This window comes from Mytilus californianus, unplaced genomic scaffold, assembly GCF_021869535.1.
Source record: "Mytilus californianus isolate M0D057914Y unplaced genomic scaffold, xbMytCali1.0.p SCAF_2, whole genome shotgun sequence".
Classification (NCBI taxonomy): domain Eukaryota; kingdom Metazoa; phylum Mollusca; class Bivalvia; order Mytilida; family Mytilidae; genus Mytilus; species Mytilus californianus.
The window spans coordinates 114,739,434-114,761,970 of NW_026262668.1; the positions used below are offsets into that span (position 1 = coordinate 114,739,434).

The following is a 22,537-nucleotide window of genomic DNA, read 5'->3' on the forward strand; positions in this document are numbered from 1 at the left end:
GTCCCCTGCAGACTCTGTAGAAATGAATAAGTTGAAGATAATGTGATCTTTTGATTACAATCTACCAATACAATTATTATCCTAGAAATAACTTTCATGATTTATATAATTGTTAAAAAAACAGCAGCTGAATAGCAAACTAAAAGATTGCAGTGCATTCATATTGTTTTTGTTAGATAATCTTGAATTTGGAAGATAAAATACATACATGTTGTTCATTATTTTGTATCATAATAAATCACTAAACTTCATTTTTGTAAGAATTTGACTTGAAAATAAAATTCCATGTTTTCCCCCCATATTTTATAATTTAAAAATGTTCTATTAAGTTATCTGCAGGCAGTTGTCTTTTAAAATGCACAACAGATGTACATTTTTATTTCTGTCTGCAGGGTCTTGAATAAACTTTAGAATTTTGAATTAATAGACTGCAGTTCAGTCATGTACTGGATACATTTTAAATGTGTCTGCTTAACTTTTTTTTTCATGAACTTTGAGTAATAAAAAATTAAAATTTTGTATGACAAACAGCCAACTAATATATGCTTATTATATGACATATGCAGGGGATTTGACGTTTTGTGTCATGAATGATCTTTCTCTTTAACAGTTCCTTAATAAATTTGTCAACAGAAACATTAACCAAATCAAACTAGGTATCCAACAGATAGTGTTTTTATTTGAGGACATCAGTAATGAGTGATTTGGTCAGTTTCCCATAGCCAAATATTGGTAATTCCATAGTTTGTTTCATAATGTATGAGTCTGCATAATCTTTTTATCATCTTTTCAAAACCTACATTAAAAAGTAATGGAAGTTTCCATGGGGACGTTCAAAACTCATAAGTCGAAGAGAAACGGACATTTAATGTCATGGCAGAAATGGGAAGGACAAACAATTCCAAAAACACTACGTAGAAAACTTTAGCAACGCAAACCCCACTAAAAACATAACATTTATTTAATTGTTCATTATCATTGGTAGGTTTCTCATAACCACTTTGTGGCTTTTGTATGAGGCAACATATCTTATCCTCAACCTTAATGTATAATTTTCACAAATTATAAGGATTAGGAGTAGAAGTAGTTCATTTTCTATTTAGTTTTGTTATCAAGTTATATTCCTTGCACAGAGGTGTTCCATTAAGAAATTCACTGTGGCAGGTGAAAATGTCATTTTGTAAAGACTTCTCATTTCTTAGTGAAGTATTTTGAATAAAACGTACCATAGAACTTGAAAAGAGGATTTAGCACTTCAATTCAGTTTTGTTTCACATATTTGGACATATTAAAAAAACATTTGCCGATGTCACCCTCTGACATCCAAATTTTGGGATGTGTGTTTTATGTTGCTAGTTTGCAATTTTCAACCATTACTGGTATTTGTTTAATGAATAAATTATGCCTTGACAGTAATCTGATTTATGTAAAGTTGACAATATCCCAAACAATGCCTATGAATGCCATGATTAAACTTAGAAAAATGGCATGTAATCGCGCAAAACATTACAAATGATTATGGTAGTTATGTATTAGATATTTTCACTCAGATTAATTCAAAATGTCAGTGTGAAGTAGGTTTAATACATGCAAGATCAAATGTGGTGGGATATGACAGGGGTATTCAGGGGTTATAAAAACATGCTGACCTAAACTATTATTCATGAATTATCACCTTCTTTGATCTCTGGAAAAATGATTCACCTTCTTTCAGTCATTGTTTCTTTATCTTATGTTATTCTTTGATTTTCCTGTCAGACCATTTGTCTGCTAAAATTTTTCTAAAACTCTCTTCAAAATATTGTAGTTAACAGAATAAAAATTTGATTTTAGAGTATTTTGAAGAAGTATTAAAATAAATTATGCAAACTGACATGACATATTAAATCTTTTTGATTTTCTCATGGTAGGATCTCTCTGTATTGAATATATATGGTTGGATTGCATGTGAAAAATATACAGAAACTTTCATTTTTTCTCTGAGAAAGTTTAGAACCTGCAACATTTTTTTACTAAAAAGATGTGTTGGTCAGATATTATAAGAATTATAGTTTTTATGTCTTTATACACTTGGATTACACATTATATTATATGTGCTTTTAACCAATGAAATATTTGAATTTGAAAGAAAAAAATATTTGAATTTATACAGTTTCGAAAAAAAACATTCTAGATAGAATGAAAATTTATTACTGAAAGCAATACATAAGTTTACCATACAAGTCATCTCTAGAAAAGTTCATTCACATGGACTTTGTTAAGATGACCACATGGTCCTCTTTTGTCTAGGGTTACATTAATTATTTTTTATATCATACCTGTCGTGGGCTACAATAGTCTAATTGTTTTAATATTCAGTATGTCTTAAATGTATTGTAATAATCTTATTTACCTACCACATATATATAACCAATTATGAGGTAAATACATAGTCTTTTACATGCTGTACATAGAGACATATTATTGACCAGTTGTTATAATTTCTATTTCAGATGGTAATAACAGGCAACCAGATTGAACAGATAGAGCAGATTATTAAGACATCTAAACAGTGTAGGTCAGATCAGGTAAGATATAGTATAGTCCTACTAGTCTAGCTTTATACTAACATGTATCATCTACATTATTGAAATCTTGTCCTTTTGGCCAGAACATTTTCAGTCTAAACAAAAACACAGGCACTGACAAATGAAAGATTCAAACTCAAGAATAGATTTGCCTGATGATATCAGAAGTATATATACACACACACCTTTAAGCATTCTGTCTTCCAAGTGCATGAAATTTATAGAATACACATTGGTTCAGGTCAGGTGGTTCAGGTCAGGCGGAACAATTTATTAAAAAAAGCACCAAATTGATATCTGTCACTCACTTGTATTTCCTCATTAAAGTAATTATATAAATCTTTTCCAAAAGCTTGTAGCTTGACTGAAGAATTATGATTTATCATTTTGATATGAGTTATTTCCCTTTTATGGGGAGTTGGTATGATTGGTTGCAGTCAACAATGAAGACTTATAACCTTTCTCAGAGACAGTTTTCTGACACCAATCCAACTAGTCTTAGCTTTGGCTTTAAAAATCTTTGGATTGACCCAGTCTGTGATTGCACCAACAACTTGCTGCACTAAGGGCTATCAAGCTACCACAAAACCACCAAGACAATTTGTTGCAGTAAGGAACAACTTTACTTGTATTGTTATTTTTGGTTATTATCTTTTTGTCTTATCCCCGATATCCTCTTTTATTCATATTTATATATTTACTTTTTATAATTGCTGTTCATTGCAGTAAACCAGATTTATTTGATGAGAGAAAAATACTGAATATATCAAATAATAACTTAAAATTTAGACTCACAGAAATCACTTTCTAGATAAGTTGAACATGGATAAGGTTCTGAGAACACAAAGGGTTCACCAAATACAATGTCTATTAAATCTGAATTTTGGTGATATGCAGTTAGTCAGATAAATCAAATAGAGTTAAGAGGACAAAACAGGAGAAGAACAGTAAATCTTAGGTTGACAGTTGTTTGCCATTGAAGAGAATTATTCTTTGCTATTTCAGAATAGCCACATATGGTGAAAGAATTTCTAGAAGATTAATTCTGTAGTGGTTGTTTGAATATGATAATAAACAATACATGCACTTATTTCATATAGTTACCTCTAATCTTGTAAAAAAAATCAGTAATTATTAAATCAATGATATTAGCATAAAATGTCAGAGAAAAATACAGGTCATATTTGTAACAACAATGTAAAGTTTCATTATGATTTAAACCAACTCTATTTCAAATTCATTCCTATTGACAAAGCCAAATGAGGCATTCTGCACTTAAAGGTACAACAAATTGAATTCAAGTGATTTGCAACCAAACTACCACAGCCTGGCTAATCAACAGATTATGTAAATGCACTGAGGTATTTGAAAGGGAGTTTCTTTTGTATGGGGTTCACTGCCGGGGACTTAAAAAGTAAAACGAGGTATTTAATACATGGAGATGAATTAATTTTATAGTACATTAATATAAATTTAAATTTAGGATGAGAGCAATTTACATTTTTGTAAATGCAACAATTCCATTTAAGAATGTAATTGAAAGCAATAGAAATAAAAAGATCCTTCTATAAGAACAACATAATTCATGAGTATAGAAAACTAAACTTTGGAGCCAACCATCATAAATCAGTCGACTCCTTATTAGAGTTATTGCCCTCTGATGACGATTTTTACCAATTTTTTTGCATTTTTGCCTTATAAACTTAAAAATTGTAATAGATAAATAGAAACTTAAATAAGCAAAAAAAATTTCTACAATTAAGACTATGTGGAGGAAATCATCCGACAACTACTTGTTGGAGTTATTGCCCTTTAATGATGATTTTCACCACTTTTTTTGCGTTTTGCCTCATATGTCAATATGATAAAAAATTATAAAATAGATAAATAGACACTTTTAATCACAAAAATGATCTGCAAGTCATGATCTTCTAACAAATCAAATTTTGCCGATATAGTAATAGACTGTCACTCTTTATAGGAGTGATTGCCCTTAAATGAGGATTTTTTTACCCTCTTTTGTGTTTTGAGCAAAGACTAAAGAAAATAGAGAGAAACTAAACAGACTAAATGATCAGCCAAACAAGATCAACAAAACAGAGATTTTTGTCATGAATTCTATTCTCGTCTACAATGTTGGAGAGTGTCCTTTGTTGAATATGCACATAGACCAAGGTGAGCGACACAGGCTCTTTATAGTCTCTAATTATATTTACACCAAGGTGAGCGACACAGGCTCTTTAGAGTCTCTAGTTATATTTACACCAAGGTGAGCGACACAGGCTCTTTAGAGTCTCTAGTTATATTTACACCAAGGTGTCGATAAATGAAGTTGGATACCCTGCATTTATTATGCTTTTCAATAACATGGTCAAATCGCTGAAATACACCCTCCTAAATTATTTAAAAACAATCATTCTGCATTGACAATAATATCTTGGTGTAAATTACATACACCCATTTGGTCTAATGCCCTCAAGGTGTATCTTATACTGGTAAAACACATTTGAAGTTGTACCAGAAATCATTCATGTGATAGCCAATTTCCTTCCAAATGGTGTGTTCTATTTAAATTTCATAGAGAGCTGTTTATTACTACTTGTTATGATCAAAACTATGGGTACCATTAGTGGATCAGGAATTTCAAACCTGGCTGTAATGCCTGACGTTTTATCAGGATTTCATTTGGGTTTGTTTTCTTTGTTATGTTATATGTGGATTATTTTTTGTCATCTAAATTTAAATCCTACTACTGCATTTCATTGGTGAAGACCCTCAAAATTAATATTTTCAGTGAACACATTATATTGTATTGTAATGGATCATAATTCTATAGTCTTAATGCACATTTAGGGTGACAAAAATGCAATTTCATGACAGTCTGTCACTGTTCAAGTGTATTCTGGGTATTATTTGCTCCTAAAAGTTGTATGAAATTGTATACAGATGTAAGTTACATTAAGAAATGAAGTAGTAATTACATAAAGTTATAATGAATACAATAAAACTATTATAATGTTATCTCATGTCAATTAAATGTTCAGCTGTTCATGAGAGGATTTTGGCAAACTTTTGTACATTTTGAAAATTGATAATTTTCTCCTGGATTTCTGATTCATTCATCATTTTTCTTAATTTTTTTTTCCTTTTTGAGAGTGAATCTGAGCTAAACTACATTTTTATACGCCCGTTTACGGGACATATTATGGTATACCGTTGTCTGTCTGTCCGTCCGTCCATCGTCAACATGTCGGACAATAACTCAAAAACACTTGAACCAATTCGCATGAAACTTTGGTGAATTGTTTATATCTATTGACGTGAGCTCCCTTTCGTTTTTTATAAATTTAAGATTTTAAGTTTCCGAGTGTTGGGTTTTTTTATCATTAAAAAAGGGGGATTTTCTAGTTTTCAGACAATAACTCAAAAACACTAACACCAATTTGCAAGAAACTTTGGTGAATTGTTTATATCTATTGCCATGAGCTCCCTTTGGATTTTTATAAATTTAAGGTTTTACGTTTCGGAGTTATGGGGTTTTATTCATTATAAAAAGGGGGGTTTTCCAGTTTTCAGACAATAACTCAAAAATGCTTTCAGCAGTTTTCATGAAACTTTGGTGAATTGTTTATATCTATTGACGTAAGCTCCATTTCGATTTTTTAAAATTTTAGATTTTACGTTTCGGAGTTATGTGATTGTATTCATAAAAAAAGGGGTATTTTCAGTTTTCGATCAATGCTTTGAGCAGTTATCATGAAACTTTGGTGACTGGTTTATATCTATTAAGATAACCTCCCTTTAGATTTTTTCATGAATTTCTGATATGACATTGAGAAGTTAATGAACTTTATTCTTTGAAAAAGTGACGGGTGTATCATGCGCTCATGGCGCAGCTGTTTATTTTATCTGTGAGGGACAGAAGGATCTTTTTCGGGATGTTAGTATCGAGTCATTTAATTCGCAGGAATTCTGGAATAGCCAGTTATATCATCGGGAATTCGGGATTGAATTATATCATGATGCGGGAATTGACACATTTAATTTCAGTGGGAATTCAGGATTTTTTTTCACTCTATTACCACTTAAAGCAAAAATTACCTACAAATAAACTCAGCATAGATACCAGGATTGAAATTTTGTATTTGCGCTAAATGCGAGTTTCATCTGCAAAAGACTCATCAGTGACGCTCAAATCAAAAAAAGTTTAAAAGGCCAAATAAAGTACAAAGTTGAAGAGCATTGAGGACCAAAAATTCCTAAAAGTTTTGCAAAATACAGCTAAGGTAATCTATTCCTGAGGTAGAAAAGCCTTAGTATTTCAAAAATGAAAAGTTTTGTAAACAAAACGGCAATACTGTCGAGATATCGGTACAATCTTCAGAGAAAGTGTAACAAAATTACATCATGGGCAACATATATATCATTATACTTCAGAGCCATCTTATTATACTGTCCCTGTGTGTAGTCTACGTTTAGACATGGTCCCTTCTTTTCCAAAGCCAAAGGGGTTATCTGTTGGGAAGGAAGACATTATGACCTTGATATAAGTGGGCGAACACGTTTGGAAAATGTGTTCATTAGCGTTCTGTTCGCCAGGAAATGCAGCATATAAGTATAGTACACTTCCACTTAATATGTACCAAGACACTGTTTGCAAAGCCTTCAAAGTGATATTTTGGTCAGAATCTGCAGTGTGTAGATCGAGGGTGTAGACACTGTGAACTCTTTTTTTTCTCCAAATATAAGATTTAGACGTTTGTTTTTACAAAAGGAAAAGATCACAAGAAGGTATATTACATTGAGTTTGCACAGGTACATAGAAAACAAAGTGAAAACTGGAACCATATTGACCCTTATTCTATTTCCACGGCTATTTTTGAATGTCTGTTGTTATGTATGGCGATTTAAGATAACATCCACTTTTAATTCCACTGGAATTCGGGATTGATTATTATTTTTACTGAAATTCAGGATTTGGCTTTTATTTTCTCGGGAATTTGGGATGAGACCCCTCCTACCCCCCTCATCTGTGATACAGGTTTCATAAGAAAAAGTGACATGCACCTCATTGTTAACTTAGTACTCAGTATAACAGTGTAATAACACTGTATTCAGAACTCTAATAACCATGTGTATACTTGATGTAGCATTTGGTTTCTTCTACTATTGAAAAACACTCATTCAGCCAGGCCTTTTATACAGGGCCTTTTATAGCTGACTATGATATATGGATTTTGCTCTTAGTTTAAGGCAGTACATTTGAAATGAATATCGTGACAAGGATTATGTATTTGTATGTCCATTAAAGATCAGTTTATACCTAGCTTTATCCATACTCCTGATTATGACAAATTTTCCTCAATAGAATTTGCTGCTGTCAGAACTTAAGATTCCATCAGGTTTATTAAGGGTAATCATTTTATTGTCTGTTAATATCCTGTCACGTAAAAATATTCATCAATTTCCATGGAAACAAAAAGCCTAACAAAATGATGGAACCATATTTGCAGAAAAAACTGAATGATGTCATACTAGAGAAGTTAAATCTTAGAATGGGTCCTCTGCAATATGTTATAAAATCAACAAATTGAGCCCTTGTAATGTTCAAAGTTTTATAATAGTTGTATGGTAGGAAAATTGCATCTCCCCTGTGCCAACAATTATCAACCACTGCATGCAGTTAATTAATGTTACTTCAATTAATTCATTAATTATAAATGTGGAAAAAATAAATAATTGAATAAGCCCCCCCCCCCCCCCCCCCCCCCCCGTTTAAAAGTTTCTTGGTACATGTATTAATATTTTTATTATGAACTGAATGCAGAATTACTCTAATTGTTAATATTAAGCATATGCATGTAGTTTATCTGTAGTGTTGTGTCATGTACTACCTGCTGAAATATATTGTATTTAATTAACCTTTGTGACTGTACCTCTGGCTAATGTTATACTGATATCTAGGAGTCTTTTTAACAGTAAGATTATTTCATGACATAAGATTTCCGGCATGTCTTTTTAATTGGAATAGAATAATATTGATTTGTAAACGAACTCACAATTGATAGCAAATTGATAAGATTTGTAAACTAACACACCTTTAAAAAAACAGGGTAAGAGCTTTTGGGCTCCTGATGTTCATTTTAATCAAAACATACTACCCTAGGTTTTTCAAATATTTTATTGGGAATTAGGATCAAAACTGACAGACTTTTTGATCTTTGAATGACAAATTATATTTCTGAGTAGGTTGAAAATTTGATTTGACAAAATCTTAAGTAAAGACGAAATATTTTTGAAGATATTGAGGGTTCTTTTAAATGACAAAAGAGATTAAGGAAAGATTGATACTAAATTAATGATATTTTGGTATGAGATTTTAAGGAAATAAAGAGGTTTTGTGTATGTATTACATGTCTAAGCATTTTCATTATTTTTGTAAAATTCTTCAAGTTGGTCCAACCGTTCATTACATATTGATTAAAAGTCCAGTTTGATATTGGGTAAATGTCAGTAAGACAGCAACCCAACAATTAAAGCCCTCAAAAATGAGCATGCCAGAGGTCATCATATGCCCTCAATGAAAATGCAGCCATTATATTATTGTTGTATATAATTATATGTGTAAAGAAGAATACAAGCCAAAGGACATTTTTCGGATAAAATGTTGAGAAAAAAGGAAAAAAAATTAAGATTTCTTGTAACCTGAATGGTTTCGTGGTGTCAAGTTTTCAGGGTCTCAACTAATAAAATTACCAATTTATCACAATTTAAACAAAATTTATAAAATTAGTTAGGTTATAGAAATGTACTGCCAACAACACTATTTTGTTGATAAATGGTTCACAAAGCTTTCAAGTTTTTATCTTTTCACCTGATTTACACAAGAGAAAAGAAAAAGTAAGATTGATTCTGATAATACAGTAATAGAAAATAGAACATTGAAAATTACCATTCTTCAAGGAGATACACACTTTTTCTGTTAATTTTCTTTTACAAATTAAAAAAAGAAAAATAGATGATTTTTGACATGTGAAATAATCAAGGCTTAGATTGCAGTTAACCCTGAAAACATTGAGCACTATCAAGACTTCCTGTTCTGCGATAGATTACCAGGGGAGATACAAGCCTTGTTAGAGGCTAGTTTTTTTGTTCCTATCTTGATAAATGAAGAAGTACATACATTTTCTTTGTTTTGATTAGATTTACATGTTATTTGTAGAAATTCTGTGAGGGAATCAAAGGAGTGGCTTTTAACATGAACATTTTAAAATCTCCAAATCAGGTTTAAACTGAATTTGCACATTTAAAAAAGCAAACTTATAGAAAATCCAAAAAATAATGAAAAACATGTATCTGGTTAAAGTGTGTAATATAATATTATGCCAGATCAGGAATGAGGGAAATTTCACTAGAGCGATCATTTATCTGTTTAGTTATATTTATGTCTGACAGTTTTAATTTTGAATTTGGATCATATTGTCATTTTGCTGAAAATCACAGAATTTCATCTAATAACTCTTGACTTTAATTATATATCTGGTTTGTCCCAGCAGTTCTACATTTTCTGATATAAGTGTCACAATACCCTACCAATGGATGTGTCATGTTCATTGGAGAAGGCACTCTCAATAATACATAGAAAGGAAAAAATATCAAACCGTACAAAATTCAAGACATTTTTTAATAACCACAGTGTGGATATATATATATATTGTTAATTTGACTTCTTGTATATTATATAATACAATTTGTATGATTTTATTTTCCAATGTCTGTTTCAATGATGGCTTTAAATAAGTTCCCAGTTATTGGTGCCCCAGATGATCAGAAATCAGACTTGTAGCTGAACAATTGAATTACTAGTATATATTAGTCATCTGCAATTTGACCAAAGCTAGAAATATAATGGAAACATGTCTTCCTAAATCATGTACAGTTGATACTGATAGCATCTAATATGGCACCAAAGACACAAAATACAAGGCAAATTGTTATTGTTTAAAGGATGCTTTTGAGGTTCCATAAGGGTAAATGATTGATTATACTGAGTTCTTATATTGGGAAATTCCAAATCTCTGGTATTTTACTGGTTGAAGAGATGAAAGGATTGAAGGAATGAACCATAACTAGAATTAAAGCCAGCTTAATGGTGATTACAAGATAACCTGAAAAATAAAGTTTGATTAGTGAAGTAATGTGTTAATGAATCCTACCAGATTTATACACAAAACTTAGGCTGCCTTTTTTCAATTTTCAAATTTGTCTTGCCATAGTTATTGGATTTAAATCATTTACACCTCATTTGCAATATTTTGATATTTCCAGATTTGATGTTCTTGAGTTATAGGAAGTGCATTGTTTAGATAAGTCAGACTGTTTTAAATGGGGTCACGCATTCATGTATCATGAAGTAGATGTTTGTCATTACTTCTTATATTCTTATTATGCAGTTATCAACTTCCTTTTGAATTACCTCACATAAACAACATACACACACAAATATATACACACTAACTAGATAAATTACACCTGTCAGTTCGGTATGCTCAAGGTACTTCAAAACATAACAAAAATTATTTTTAATTAAATCTGCATGTTGGTTGACAGGAAGATGAATTAGCTGAAGAGATATATGTACAGCAAGATTGTCTTGATGGCTTTTGTTTTAGGATCTGGAAGTAGAGTAATTCCTCATTAAGCTTAGCCGATCTGTTAATAATTTCTTATTCAGTCTGCTGTTGTGAGACATAGTCAAACTATTGTATCTTCATACATTGTATAGTTCACATTTTTCTTCAACTTTACCGACTGTCTACATTCTGCATGTACATACATAAAAGTATAAATTTCACCAAGTTATAGAGCCAGTCATTTGTCTTGGAGACAACATAAACAAAGACATGTAAACAGATAAATTGTCATTATGGCCATTAATCACTTAATGATTACAATTTGAAATGTTCAATTCCTTTTTTGCAAAAAAGAAAAAAAAGAAAAGAAAAATCACAATAAACAACTATTTTCACATAACTCATACTTTAACACTCAAGTTATCTGTTGGTGGCCAATCAATAAAGTATCATAAAGAATTCTTTAAAAATGCAAGTAAAAGGGAAAAGTTAAATTTTAATAAGTAATCCTGGACCCTTAATAAATTCATTATAACTTAGTGTAAAGGCCTTTTTATCTAATTTGTAAGAAGCTTATCACCGAACACAGTCAACCTAGGTTGAAACTATTCATTGAGACTTTATGCAATTTGACAACATGTCGGGTTTAATTTTTAAAATTGATTGTGGAAAGGATCAAATAGAGGCCATAGTTATAAAATTTTTGCTTCAAGGCCATGCTGAACAAAATTAGAAAAAAAACAAACAAAGCATCACTGATATTATCAGGTAGGAGACAGCAATGTACCCACCACCCCATACTTTTGGATAATATTCACTTGTTGTGAACAGTTGAATATAAACAAAACTTGTATCGCAATGCAGTGGGGAAAATGGTGTACTTTGCAAATTGCTGGATTGGTATTTGAAAGATCTTGTCCTAAAGTTTCTCAATTTTTCTGTTGCAGATTGAGTTTTGGCGTTGTGTGAATACATCTGTTCCAGGTAAGTCTGACAAGCTTTCAATATTAATTTATTTCACTTATGTAAAATAAAAGACATCTTTGTTCGAAAGTAGCTATCGCAGAAAAAAACATAGATCTCAGAGTAAACTAATAGACCTAGTCCTCTTACTGCAATTTCAAATTCAGATATTTATATTTCCAACATTGGCAAATATTAATATTGCTCCACATAAATTATAAAAAAACCACAAAAAAACTGTCACTGAAATTAGTAATTGAAATATTATATATCAGGAACTATGCAAGTTCACCTTTAAGTGCTTGTAGTATTTGAGAAAACATGACAGTTTATGGGAATTGAAAGGATGTATCTTCTAAGTGTCAAACAAATCCATCAACTAAAAAAACACAACTGAATTTCAGAGACTGGTTGGATATTCCCTGAAGGATATCAGAGAGTGTTTAATATTTACAAGGAAATTACTATATCACATTAACTTAATTTAATTAGCCCTCAAATGTCTTACATTTTAATAAATTAACTATAAAAAGTGATTTAATTAAACTAAAGAATGCATGAGTCATGTTTCTGATTAACTGTCCATAACTAAACAACAAAAATGACCTTTGTTGGTGTCTGTAGTTTTGACATAATTGGTGTCTGAAGGAAAGTCTGCTGTACTGTTTTGAAAGTCATCCTCCATATATGTAGAGATGATTAATTACTATTCAAATTTTAATCTTTATGATATATGATGATTATAATTACACTACCTTCTTACTAATTTGAACACCAATTTGCTATTTAGGATTTGTAAAAATCAGATAGACTGAAGTTTTTGTCTGGAGTATGATTTTTTGCATGTTCATGTACATAGAAAGAGATTTTTTGTTGAAAAAGTAAGGACAATGGCTGTGTTTGGACAGACATAGCCATCAGGGAAATGTCATTTTGATGTAGATGTTCAGTCATGTAAATTTTAAACATGCCCTATCTTTTCATCTGAAATGCTGAATTTTATATTTATTTTTTTATACACATTATATATATAAACAATTTGACAATAAGATGATTAAAAGAGGTATACCCCTTGGAAATATTAATATGTAGGACTCAAATCTATGGTGGGTTCCAGATCTATGGCAGATTCCTAATATATGGTAAATATGATGTCATGCCATCCCAAATCTATGGCAGATTTGTTAAAATCCTAATCTATGGCAAGTTTTGTAATTTCCTAATCTATGGCGGATTTTTGTTGTTTCCAAATCTATGGCAAATTTTGTGCAAATGTAGAGCAAGGCAGTACATATACAATCACTGACTTGTCTTAAATAAGTTGAAATGTACGACAACGGGAGCATGTCTATAAACATTTGTGAAATAAAAATCCATAATGGTCAACCAAATCGTGATGTCAACCATAAAAAAGTGTAGAAGTAATATACCATAATACAGAAATCGGGATTAAAATTATCTTCCCCGGAAAAATAAGTATTTCCTAATCTGTGCATGGTACCTGTTTAATCCATTAATTAAAACAACTAGAAAAATGGAAGTCCCTTAAACAAGAAAGCAGTTTTTTTATAAAAAACAATTTAAACAGTTTGACTTTTCACATGATATTTATTTCAGCGTTAATCAATCTTTTTTCAACTGGTGACGATTTAAGTCGAGGTGGTATCCTGTAATTTCATTTTCTCACTTTAAATACTTTGCCAGCCGTAGACGCTAAAATATTTACTATAACTCCATTCCCAAAATATCCACTACTAAAAACAGCTGTTCCTTTCTTGATTGCGGGATTCGGACGGTACAATAATGAGTGTCCCTCCTATGGATAAAAGATCACATCTTTATTTAAACCGTCGGCAAATTGTTCTAGAGGGAAAGCGGAAAGTGTTTTCCTGAGTATTTTAAACACAGGACTTCAGGAAAGTTTTGAGAGCCAACAACTTTACTGTCGGTGACGACTTATATGGAGTTATTTTATTGTGACGTTATATGTTACTCTTTTTCTCGGAAAATTACGTAATTCCTAAATCTGCCATAGATTTGATTTGTTTGGCGTTTGTAACGTCATATTTGCCATAGATTAGGAATCTGCCATAGATTGGGACCCGCCATAGATTTGAGTCCTACATATATATGAAAAATTACCTTTTGAAATATATGACACAGCACAGTATTTGGACTGAAGTGTGCACATATTTCTTATCAAACCATATGAAACTAATTTTCTTGCCAGTGTTACAGTTAATGCTTATAGTAGAAATATAAAAGGATTAATTTTTACAGAATTCTGTGAATGAGTGAGGTTTATTATTAAGTGATGAGCAAACATCATCAATTATTTACATTCAGTTTCCTGTAAATTGACATTGCATGGCATTTAGTCAGGAGTTATGACTCTTAATATAGCCTCTTATGACATGAATTATAGCATTATTTGCATCAATTTTCCATCACTAAGTATTTGTCTTGGTTGAAGACATATGTGTACTTCCTACAGGGAGGGAGGAATTATGGTTTATTTTTTGCAATGTCTTCAGCAGCATTAATTATTTACTGACATAAACAGGAAAAGATTATAATTGCTGAACAACAAAGAGACAAAAACACAAAAATGAGAGTAAAATTAAATGAACTCCACAAACATCTAAACCTGTTGAGAAACATTGGCTTTATAAAATCAAGGTATGTTGTGAAATCTTCTCATTACAAGTATACAGTAGGACAAAACCATTGGCAGTTATTTACATTTTTTATACAACCACAAAATTTTGTCGCCTGCATCGTCGTCGTCCGAAGACACATTTGGTTTCCGGACAATAACTTAGTTTAAGGGAATGGATCTCTATGAAATTTAACAAAAAGGTTCAATACCACAAAAGGAAGGTTGGGATTGATTTTGGGGGTTATGGTACCAACAATTTAGGAATTAGGGGCCAAAAAGAAGCATTTTTGTAGTTTACAGACAATAACTTGTGTGTAAGTGTATGGATCTCTCTGACATTGTACCACAAGGTTCCATATCACAAAGGGAAGGTTGGGATTGAGTTTGGGGGTAATTACACCAAACATGCAGAAATTAGGGGCAAAAAAGGGGCCAAAAACAAACATTTTTCTAGTTTTCAGACAATAACTTGTGTTTAAGTGTATGGAACTCTCTGAAATTGTACTACAAGGTACCATACTTCAAAGGGAAGGCTAAGATGGAGTTTGGGGGTAATTGCCCCAAAAGGGGGGGGGGGGGGGGCTTTCAAAAAGTTTGGGGGGGGATTTTTTTTCCAATTTTTTTTTAGGGGTTCATATTTTTTTTTTCAAAATTTTTCAAATTTCAAATTTTTGAAAAGTTTCAAGAAGAAATCTTCAATTGCACAGTATTGCGCAATAGATTTTTAAGATCTTTGACCACATTTATTTTGTGTCGGAAAACTATATTATGTAAAAAATTTGATCACAATCCAAATTCAGACAGTATCAAGCTTGAATATTGTGTCCAAATTTGCTCCAAATGTTCAGGGTTCGACCTCTGTGGTCGTATCAGGCTGTGCTCAGCGAAGCATTTTATCTCGATATGCATTATTATTATGGGTCTAATTGTACTTGTAATATCATATATAACATTAAAGTTAATTCATACAATGAGAATGGCTTGTACATGTTTTAAGTAACTCTTAGTCAAATTCTATTTCTGCAAAAATTACCAAGGAGGCCTAATTAGCAATGGGAATAATTCAACAATTATCTACTTGAAACTGACAAGTGACGCCTTTTATAATACATATTTTTGTCAATCTCTGTGTCAAACCAATAATGAAAGGCCTAATTGTGTTCAATTTAATTCCCTAAAAGCTCAAGAAGTATGTTGACTTTTCAGCAAATGAGAAGTGAAAGTTTGTCAATGGGCTTGAACAAACAGCCCAAGGAAGAGACATTGTACCAAACAAATGTTTAATACAGTAGCTAGATAGCTGTTTTAAATGGACGATTATTGTAACTTTGAAAAGATGGCAGTGAAAGCAAATAGTGTGTCCACTAATGTCAACAATGGTTACCTGGTCAGCTTTATTAAGCTACTTTAATTTAGCTGTGGAATGTATTTATTCAGTTTGTTAATACACTTTAGATTCATATTTGTTTTGCAAGTTTTGATGTTAAGCAGGTTTATTTTTTCATGTGATTAGAGGATGAACCTTTTTCAAAGATCTTTTGTTGGTTTATACTATTTATTCTTTTTTATTGAAAGTTTTCATCTGAGATTTAAAGAGTTAATTGTAGTCTTTAATCAGAGGTCAAGGTGTTTGCGTGTTGTTAACACATTATGTTTGAATGGAAGTGGTCAGTAACTCTCAACTACTTTTAAATTCTTTAGAGGGACGTTTGTGGTCTTCCTCAATATTTAGTTAAGAATTTGAGTAAAGTGCAGGCAAATTAAGTTCAATTCAAGTTGGAAGTTTGAAGGTTCATATTGCAAAAAGTTTGACAATTTTTATGCCTCCGCTGTAGCAGAGGGGCATTAAGTTTTACCCTTGTCCGTCTACGTCCCAAAGTTGGTTTCTGTTCTCTAACTTTAGTTTGCTTCAACCAAATGTTATTAAACTTATACAAAATGCTTATTACCACAAAACACAGATCAAGTTTGCATGTTGGTGGCATCAGGCCTAAATTAATATATTGTTTGTTTCCCCAATCCCGACCCTGCCAAGCCAGGTGTGGGTAGGTAGGTAGGGAAAGATATTATTTTTCCAAAAAGCTTGAACATTATCGGACGATCTGGCAAGCCTGAAAATCCAAAATGATTAAAATAATATTTGACTTAGTTTTGACAATAAAATTTTACGAGTTGCACCATTTTTGCAGGGTCGGTCGGGATTGGGGAAACAAACAATATTTTATTTTAGGCCTCACTTTAACCGTTCTAGAGTTATACCCTTTACAAATGGAAAAATTGCTGAATTTTTCGTTTCCTTTCTCTAACTTTAGTTTGCCTCAACCAAATGTTATGAAACTTATACACAATGCTTATTACCACAAAACACAGATAAGTTTTGAATTTTGGTGGTGTCACTTTAACCGTTCTAGAGTTATGCCCGTTTACAAATGGAACAATTGCTTAATTTTTCGTTTTCGTTCTCTAACTTAAGATAGCTTCTACCAAATATTATGAAACTTATACACAATGCTTATTACCACAAAATATAGATCAAGATTGAATTTTGGTGGTATCACTTTTACTGTTCTAGAGTTATGCCCTTTGCAAATGGAAAAATTGCTGAATTTATTGTTTCTGTTCTCTAACTTAAGTTGGCCTCAACCAAATATTATGAAACTTATACACAACACTTATTACCACAAAACTCAGATCAAGTACAAATTTGGGTAGCGTCACTTTTAATGTTCTTCAGTTATGTCCCTTTATAACTTTATATGCATCATCTGTGTCCCTTGAACACATTCCCCATTTATTCATTTTGTTTTCAACCATGCTATAAAAATCTATACAAAAATTAAAACATTTGGTTGGGTTTCATGATGTAAGATAGTTTTTTTCTAGTGTCTTTCAATGTAACAATATTAGAAATGTTTGTTGATTTTTTCTAGTGTCTTTCAAAGTTACAATATTAGAAATGTTTGTTGACACCAGCCTCATCCGTGGTTGTGGTCATAAGAGCAACAGGTGACATTTTGAAAATGACAAATGTCAGATTTCAGATTCTTTAATTGGTACCAGGGCAGATGTTACTTCTTGAACTTTGTATGACTTTCAAATTTAAACTCGGATAATTTGAATCATAATAGTTGTATTGAACCAATATTTCTGCAAAAATCAGATATGCATTGGTGTAGAACTGGGAAAAAATGTCTGAGCTTTGATTGTTTAGAATCTGAACTTTGGATACATTTTATTTTTTACTGTTATTTTTTATGGCCAAAAATAATTCAGTCCAAGTTCTAACAGTTTCAATTAAGGAGTGACTCACACATTTACACTATGATGTCATGCAATTTGAGATTCTGCATCTTTTGTGTTTTATCCTAAAATAAGGTCACATTAATGAAAGAACTCCCCCTTTTTCCTTCTTAATCATTAAAAGATTTTTGTGCCCCCGCTGTAGCAGAGGGGCATTAAGTTTTACCCTTGTCTGTCTGTACGTCCGTCTGTCCATCCGTCCGTACGTCCCAAAGTTGGTTTCCGTTCTCTAACTTTAGTTTGCCTCAACCAAATGTTATGAAACTTATGCACAATGCTTATTACCACAAAACACAGATCAAGTTTGAATTTTGGTGGCGTCACTTTAATCGTTCTAGAGTTATGTCCTTTTACAAATGGAAAAATTGCTGTATTTTTCGTTTCCATTCTCTAACTTTAGTTTGCCTCAACCAAATGTTATGAAACTTATACACAATACTTATTACTACAAAAGTCAGATAAACTACAAATTTGGGTAGCGTCACTTTTACCATTCTTCAGTTATGTCCCTTTATAAGTTTGTATGATATGTAAGCAGAGGCATCATCTGTGTCCCATGGACACATTCCCCATTTATTTCATTTTGCATTAACCAGAATGTCATACCATAGTTTTAATTAGATATACCCCATTGGGCTAAATGGCTTAGTAGATTTCATATTTAATACTAAAATTTCTTTTTAAAAAAAAATAAAGTCTAAACTATATTAGCCATTTCTCAAATTTTAGTTTAATTAAATTCCTGGAATCAGAACTATTTATACACAAATATAGCATGTTTTCTTATTACAGCATATTTGCTACTATGACTAACTGAATGCAATTTATTGTAATAAATATTTACAATTTGACACTGAGCTGTTTTTTTACATGACACTTTTTCAATTTAATAATTTTCATAGGTTTTGTATGAACATGTCCAATGTGACACTATTGTTCTTTAAATTAAATGTCCTGACAGAAATGATTCAATATTTAAGCAGGGGATCACATTTTTCTCATTACTGCAACAAATATTGAAGTTCTGTTTTAGTAACACCAATCTATTGAAAAAGCTGGTAGATTTAATAAGATAAACAGGCTAAAAATATTAGAAAATAGATTATTTAATTGGCAGGAAAGATAAATAACTCTAAAACTTGTATATTTACTGTTGAAATTAACCATATGGTTGAAATTAATAAAAAATATTTCATAGAGGGTTTAAAAGAGAGTGTTTTAAATGTTTTATTTGAAAGGTAATGTGGTACAAAGGGTAGCCACAGTACAAAAGGCTTGTCTTCATGAAATTTAGGAACCATACTTTTAATTTTTTTTGGTTGGAACATTCCTGATGAAGGTAAATCTAGAAAAGTCCTTTAGACACACAATATATATAACGTCACAGTACCCAAATTGCACCTAGTACCCAAATTGTACCTATTCAACAAAAAAGCAACGGAAATCTTACAAGTTTTCTTTGAGACGAAACAATTTGTATTTTTATGATTTGACATAATACACGTCTTTCAACATAGGTAAATATATTTAAATATATACAAAACGTTCACAGTATATATCCACAGATGAAGCATTTACTGGAAAAAGTAAAATCTACGGAAACGTCATCGCCATGCGACGTTCACAAAAAGTCATCTTTTAAAAATGAGCAAATAAAATATTTGACAAGCATCCATTTCTTAGGAAATGAATAGTAAGCATGGACTAATGTCAAATTGTTCTAAATATTTGAAGAAATAAAACAAAACATCTGTTATACGATTTTTAAGGATTTGAATTTAAGCGTGGATGCAGTTTGGGTACTCCTCATGACAGAATCATGGATTGTTTGGAGGTCAGTTCTAACCCATTTTTCTATGATTCAAAATTAAATTGGTGTAACTGTATAGTACATAAGGATACGCCTACAAAATAAACACAGAATGGAAACTTTTGTCTGGATCATAAAAAAATACGCAAGTAAAAAAACTGTCAAAATAGATGCAATTTGGGTACCCTCACGTTAGTGCTATTTTCATTTGATTGATGGAAACATTTTACCTATCTATTTGAAATCTGAAGAGGAAGCTTAGTTTATACCCTGTTTTGTTTTAAACTATGGCATCAAGGGCAAGGGTTTTAAAACTATAGAGTACCTGCTTAACTTTTAGGAAAGGCATCTTAGTATGATCTGAAATTTATTTTCATCATAGTTCTCAATCATTGTTGAATGTATATATTACTGAAAAAGCTTGGATTCCAGATAAATTTTAAGATTTTGAAAGCCCCTGAGCATCAACTATAGTATGCTGAGGTACTACCATCTTTATTGGTCTAAAATTGAAGCAAGAGCATCCTTTAGTTGTTTTTTTGTACTGTGGGATATTTTATCTTGTAAATGCTTCATGGTAGTCAAAAGTTAATACTGTGTGATGAAATAAACCTTAAATTTGAATGAAATAGGAATCAGATGTTGGCTAATTCTTACTACTGTTTTGTATGACACATAGTGGTATATATATATATATAGATCCATCCTGTACCAGGAGAAACCTGTACAGAACTTTAGTCATTCCTATAATAGTTGCTTTAGGTATCCCTTTAAGTCAGATACCCTAGATCAGAGTACTAGGTTTAATTGTGAAAGACAGTCACATTCTAAAAAAAAAACTGCTGTAAAAAAACAAACTAAACACAAACCCCAAGCAGGTTAATGGAATTTGCATGCTTACAATTAATTGTTTTTTTTTCCTTCCCTGTGCATACCTTTTTATATTCTTCAGATCTACTCCACATCTGGCCTTGTGTTTTCCTGAGTAAAACATGATCTAATTAGCTGTAATTAATTAACAAGATAAGATTATATGTTTATGACATCAATAAACAGTATAAAGAGACATACTGAGCCTATAGCTGATCTCTTTGAACCTTGAAGTCTTGAAGATGTAGCTATCAACATGTTCTATGAATGTTCTATGAATGCTATCCCTCCCACCACTTGATATCCTTTGCTACAGAGGTATTGAAAGGGATTGAGTCTATATAGTCTGCAGGTGATTGATTTAGTAGATACATATGATAATAGGACAAGTACTTGGGTTTTTACTTAACAGTCCCACCCAAATACAGTGGAGACATAGATATTAGATGATAGGTTTTGATATATCATAGAAGATTTAAAGCTTTTGACATGTCAAAACCCTAGGATGCAGTGCTTTGTTAAAGGTAGGCAATTGCTGTTAGGAAATTATTAAGTCCATGTATTCAAATTTGCACAAAAGAAGCTATAATGGACAAAAATAGGTACAAACCCTCCCTGCAATTCCTAAATACAAACCTCAATAACATTTTTATTTATGAATAAAATGGAAAATATCAGGAATAGCTCAATATAAAGTTGGATTTAATCAGAGATCTCAAAATCTTTTTTTCCCAGGTGGTCCTTGAAGAAAATCTGCTGGTCCCCTCTATTATTTCTATTGCAAAATGCAAAAATTCTGTTAGTCCTTTGCAAAATTTGGTGGTCAAAGGTCAAAACCTTCGGGCCACCATTTTTCAAGAACTCTGCCGGATTTGAATAAGTTAGTAAACTTCTTGTATATTGTTTGTATGAAACTAATTATACATGTAATTTACATGTGTTGCCTTTATTGATATTTATACATTATATCTAGACTGAGTTGGGATTTCTTTCCACACACACTTCAAGTACCCAAATTCGTCTAAATGATAATAGTTGTAAACAAGTCTACTAATATTGTTATGATAGGTTGTACTAGTGAAGTAAATTTAAGAAATACTCCAAAAACAATTTATAGTTGAAGGCTTACATGATTTAATAGTGTTTTCCAAAATTACTTTTCCAGGTGTTCATCATAAGCTGGTACAAAATGTTTCTTGTAAATTTTAATAACTCACTTCCAGTGAAGTTGCTTTAGGTTAACACTTCCAGTGAAGTTGCTGTAGGTTAACACTTCCAGTGAAGTTGCTGTAGGTTCACAGTTGAGTTGCGGTTAGTTGCTGTAGGTTAGCAGTGAAGTTGCTATAGGTTAGCAGTGAAGTTGCTGTAGGTTAACAGTGAAGTTGCTGTAGGTTAACACTTTCAGTGAAGTTGCTGTAACACTTCCAGTGAAGTTGCTGTAGGTTGATACTTCCAGTGAAGTTGCTGTAGGTTAACACTTCCAGTGAAGTTGCTGTAGGTTAACACTTCCAGTGAAGTTGCTGTAGGTTAACACTTTCAGTGAAGTTGCTGTAGGTTAACAGTGAAGTTGCTGTAGATTAACACTTCCAGTGAAGTTGCTGTAGGTTAATACTTCCATTGAAGTTGCTGTAGGTTAACACTTTCAGTGAAGTTGCTGTAGGTTAACACTTTCAGTGAAGTTGCTGTAGGTTAACACTTCCAGTAAAGTTGCTGTAGGTTAACACTTTCAGTGTAG

At 31.7% G+C, this 22,537-nt stretch overlaps 1 protein-coding gene across 1 annotated transcript in view; it reads left to right on the plus strand.

The window, feature by feature from the left end:
• The window catches only part of LOC127730795 (reversion-inducing cysteine-rich protein with Kazal motifs-like), a 77,843-nt gene that overhangs the window by 13,193 nt on the left and 42,113 nt on the right, over nt 1–22,537 (plus strand). Inside the window, exons 3-4 of the mRNA XM_052239372.1 lie at nt 2,493–2,567; nt 12,148–12,184. Of these exons, the coding sequence (XP_052095332.1) occupies nt 2,493–2,567; nt 12,148–12,184 (112 nt within the window). The remainder of the gene's footprint in view (nt 1–2,492; nt 2,568–12,147; nt 12,185–22,537) is intronic.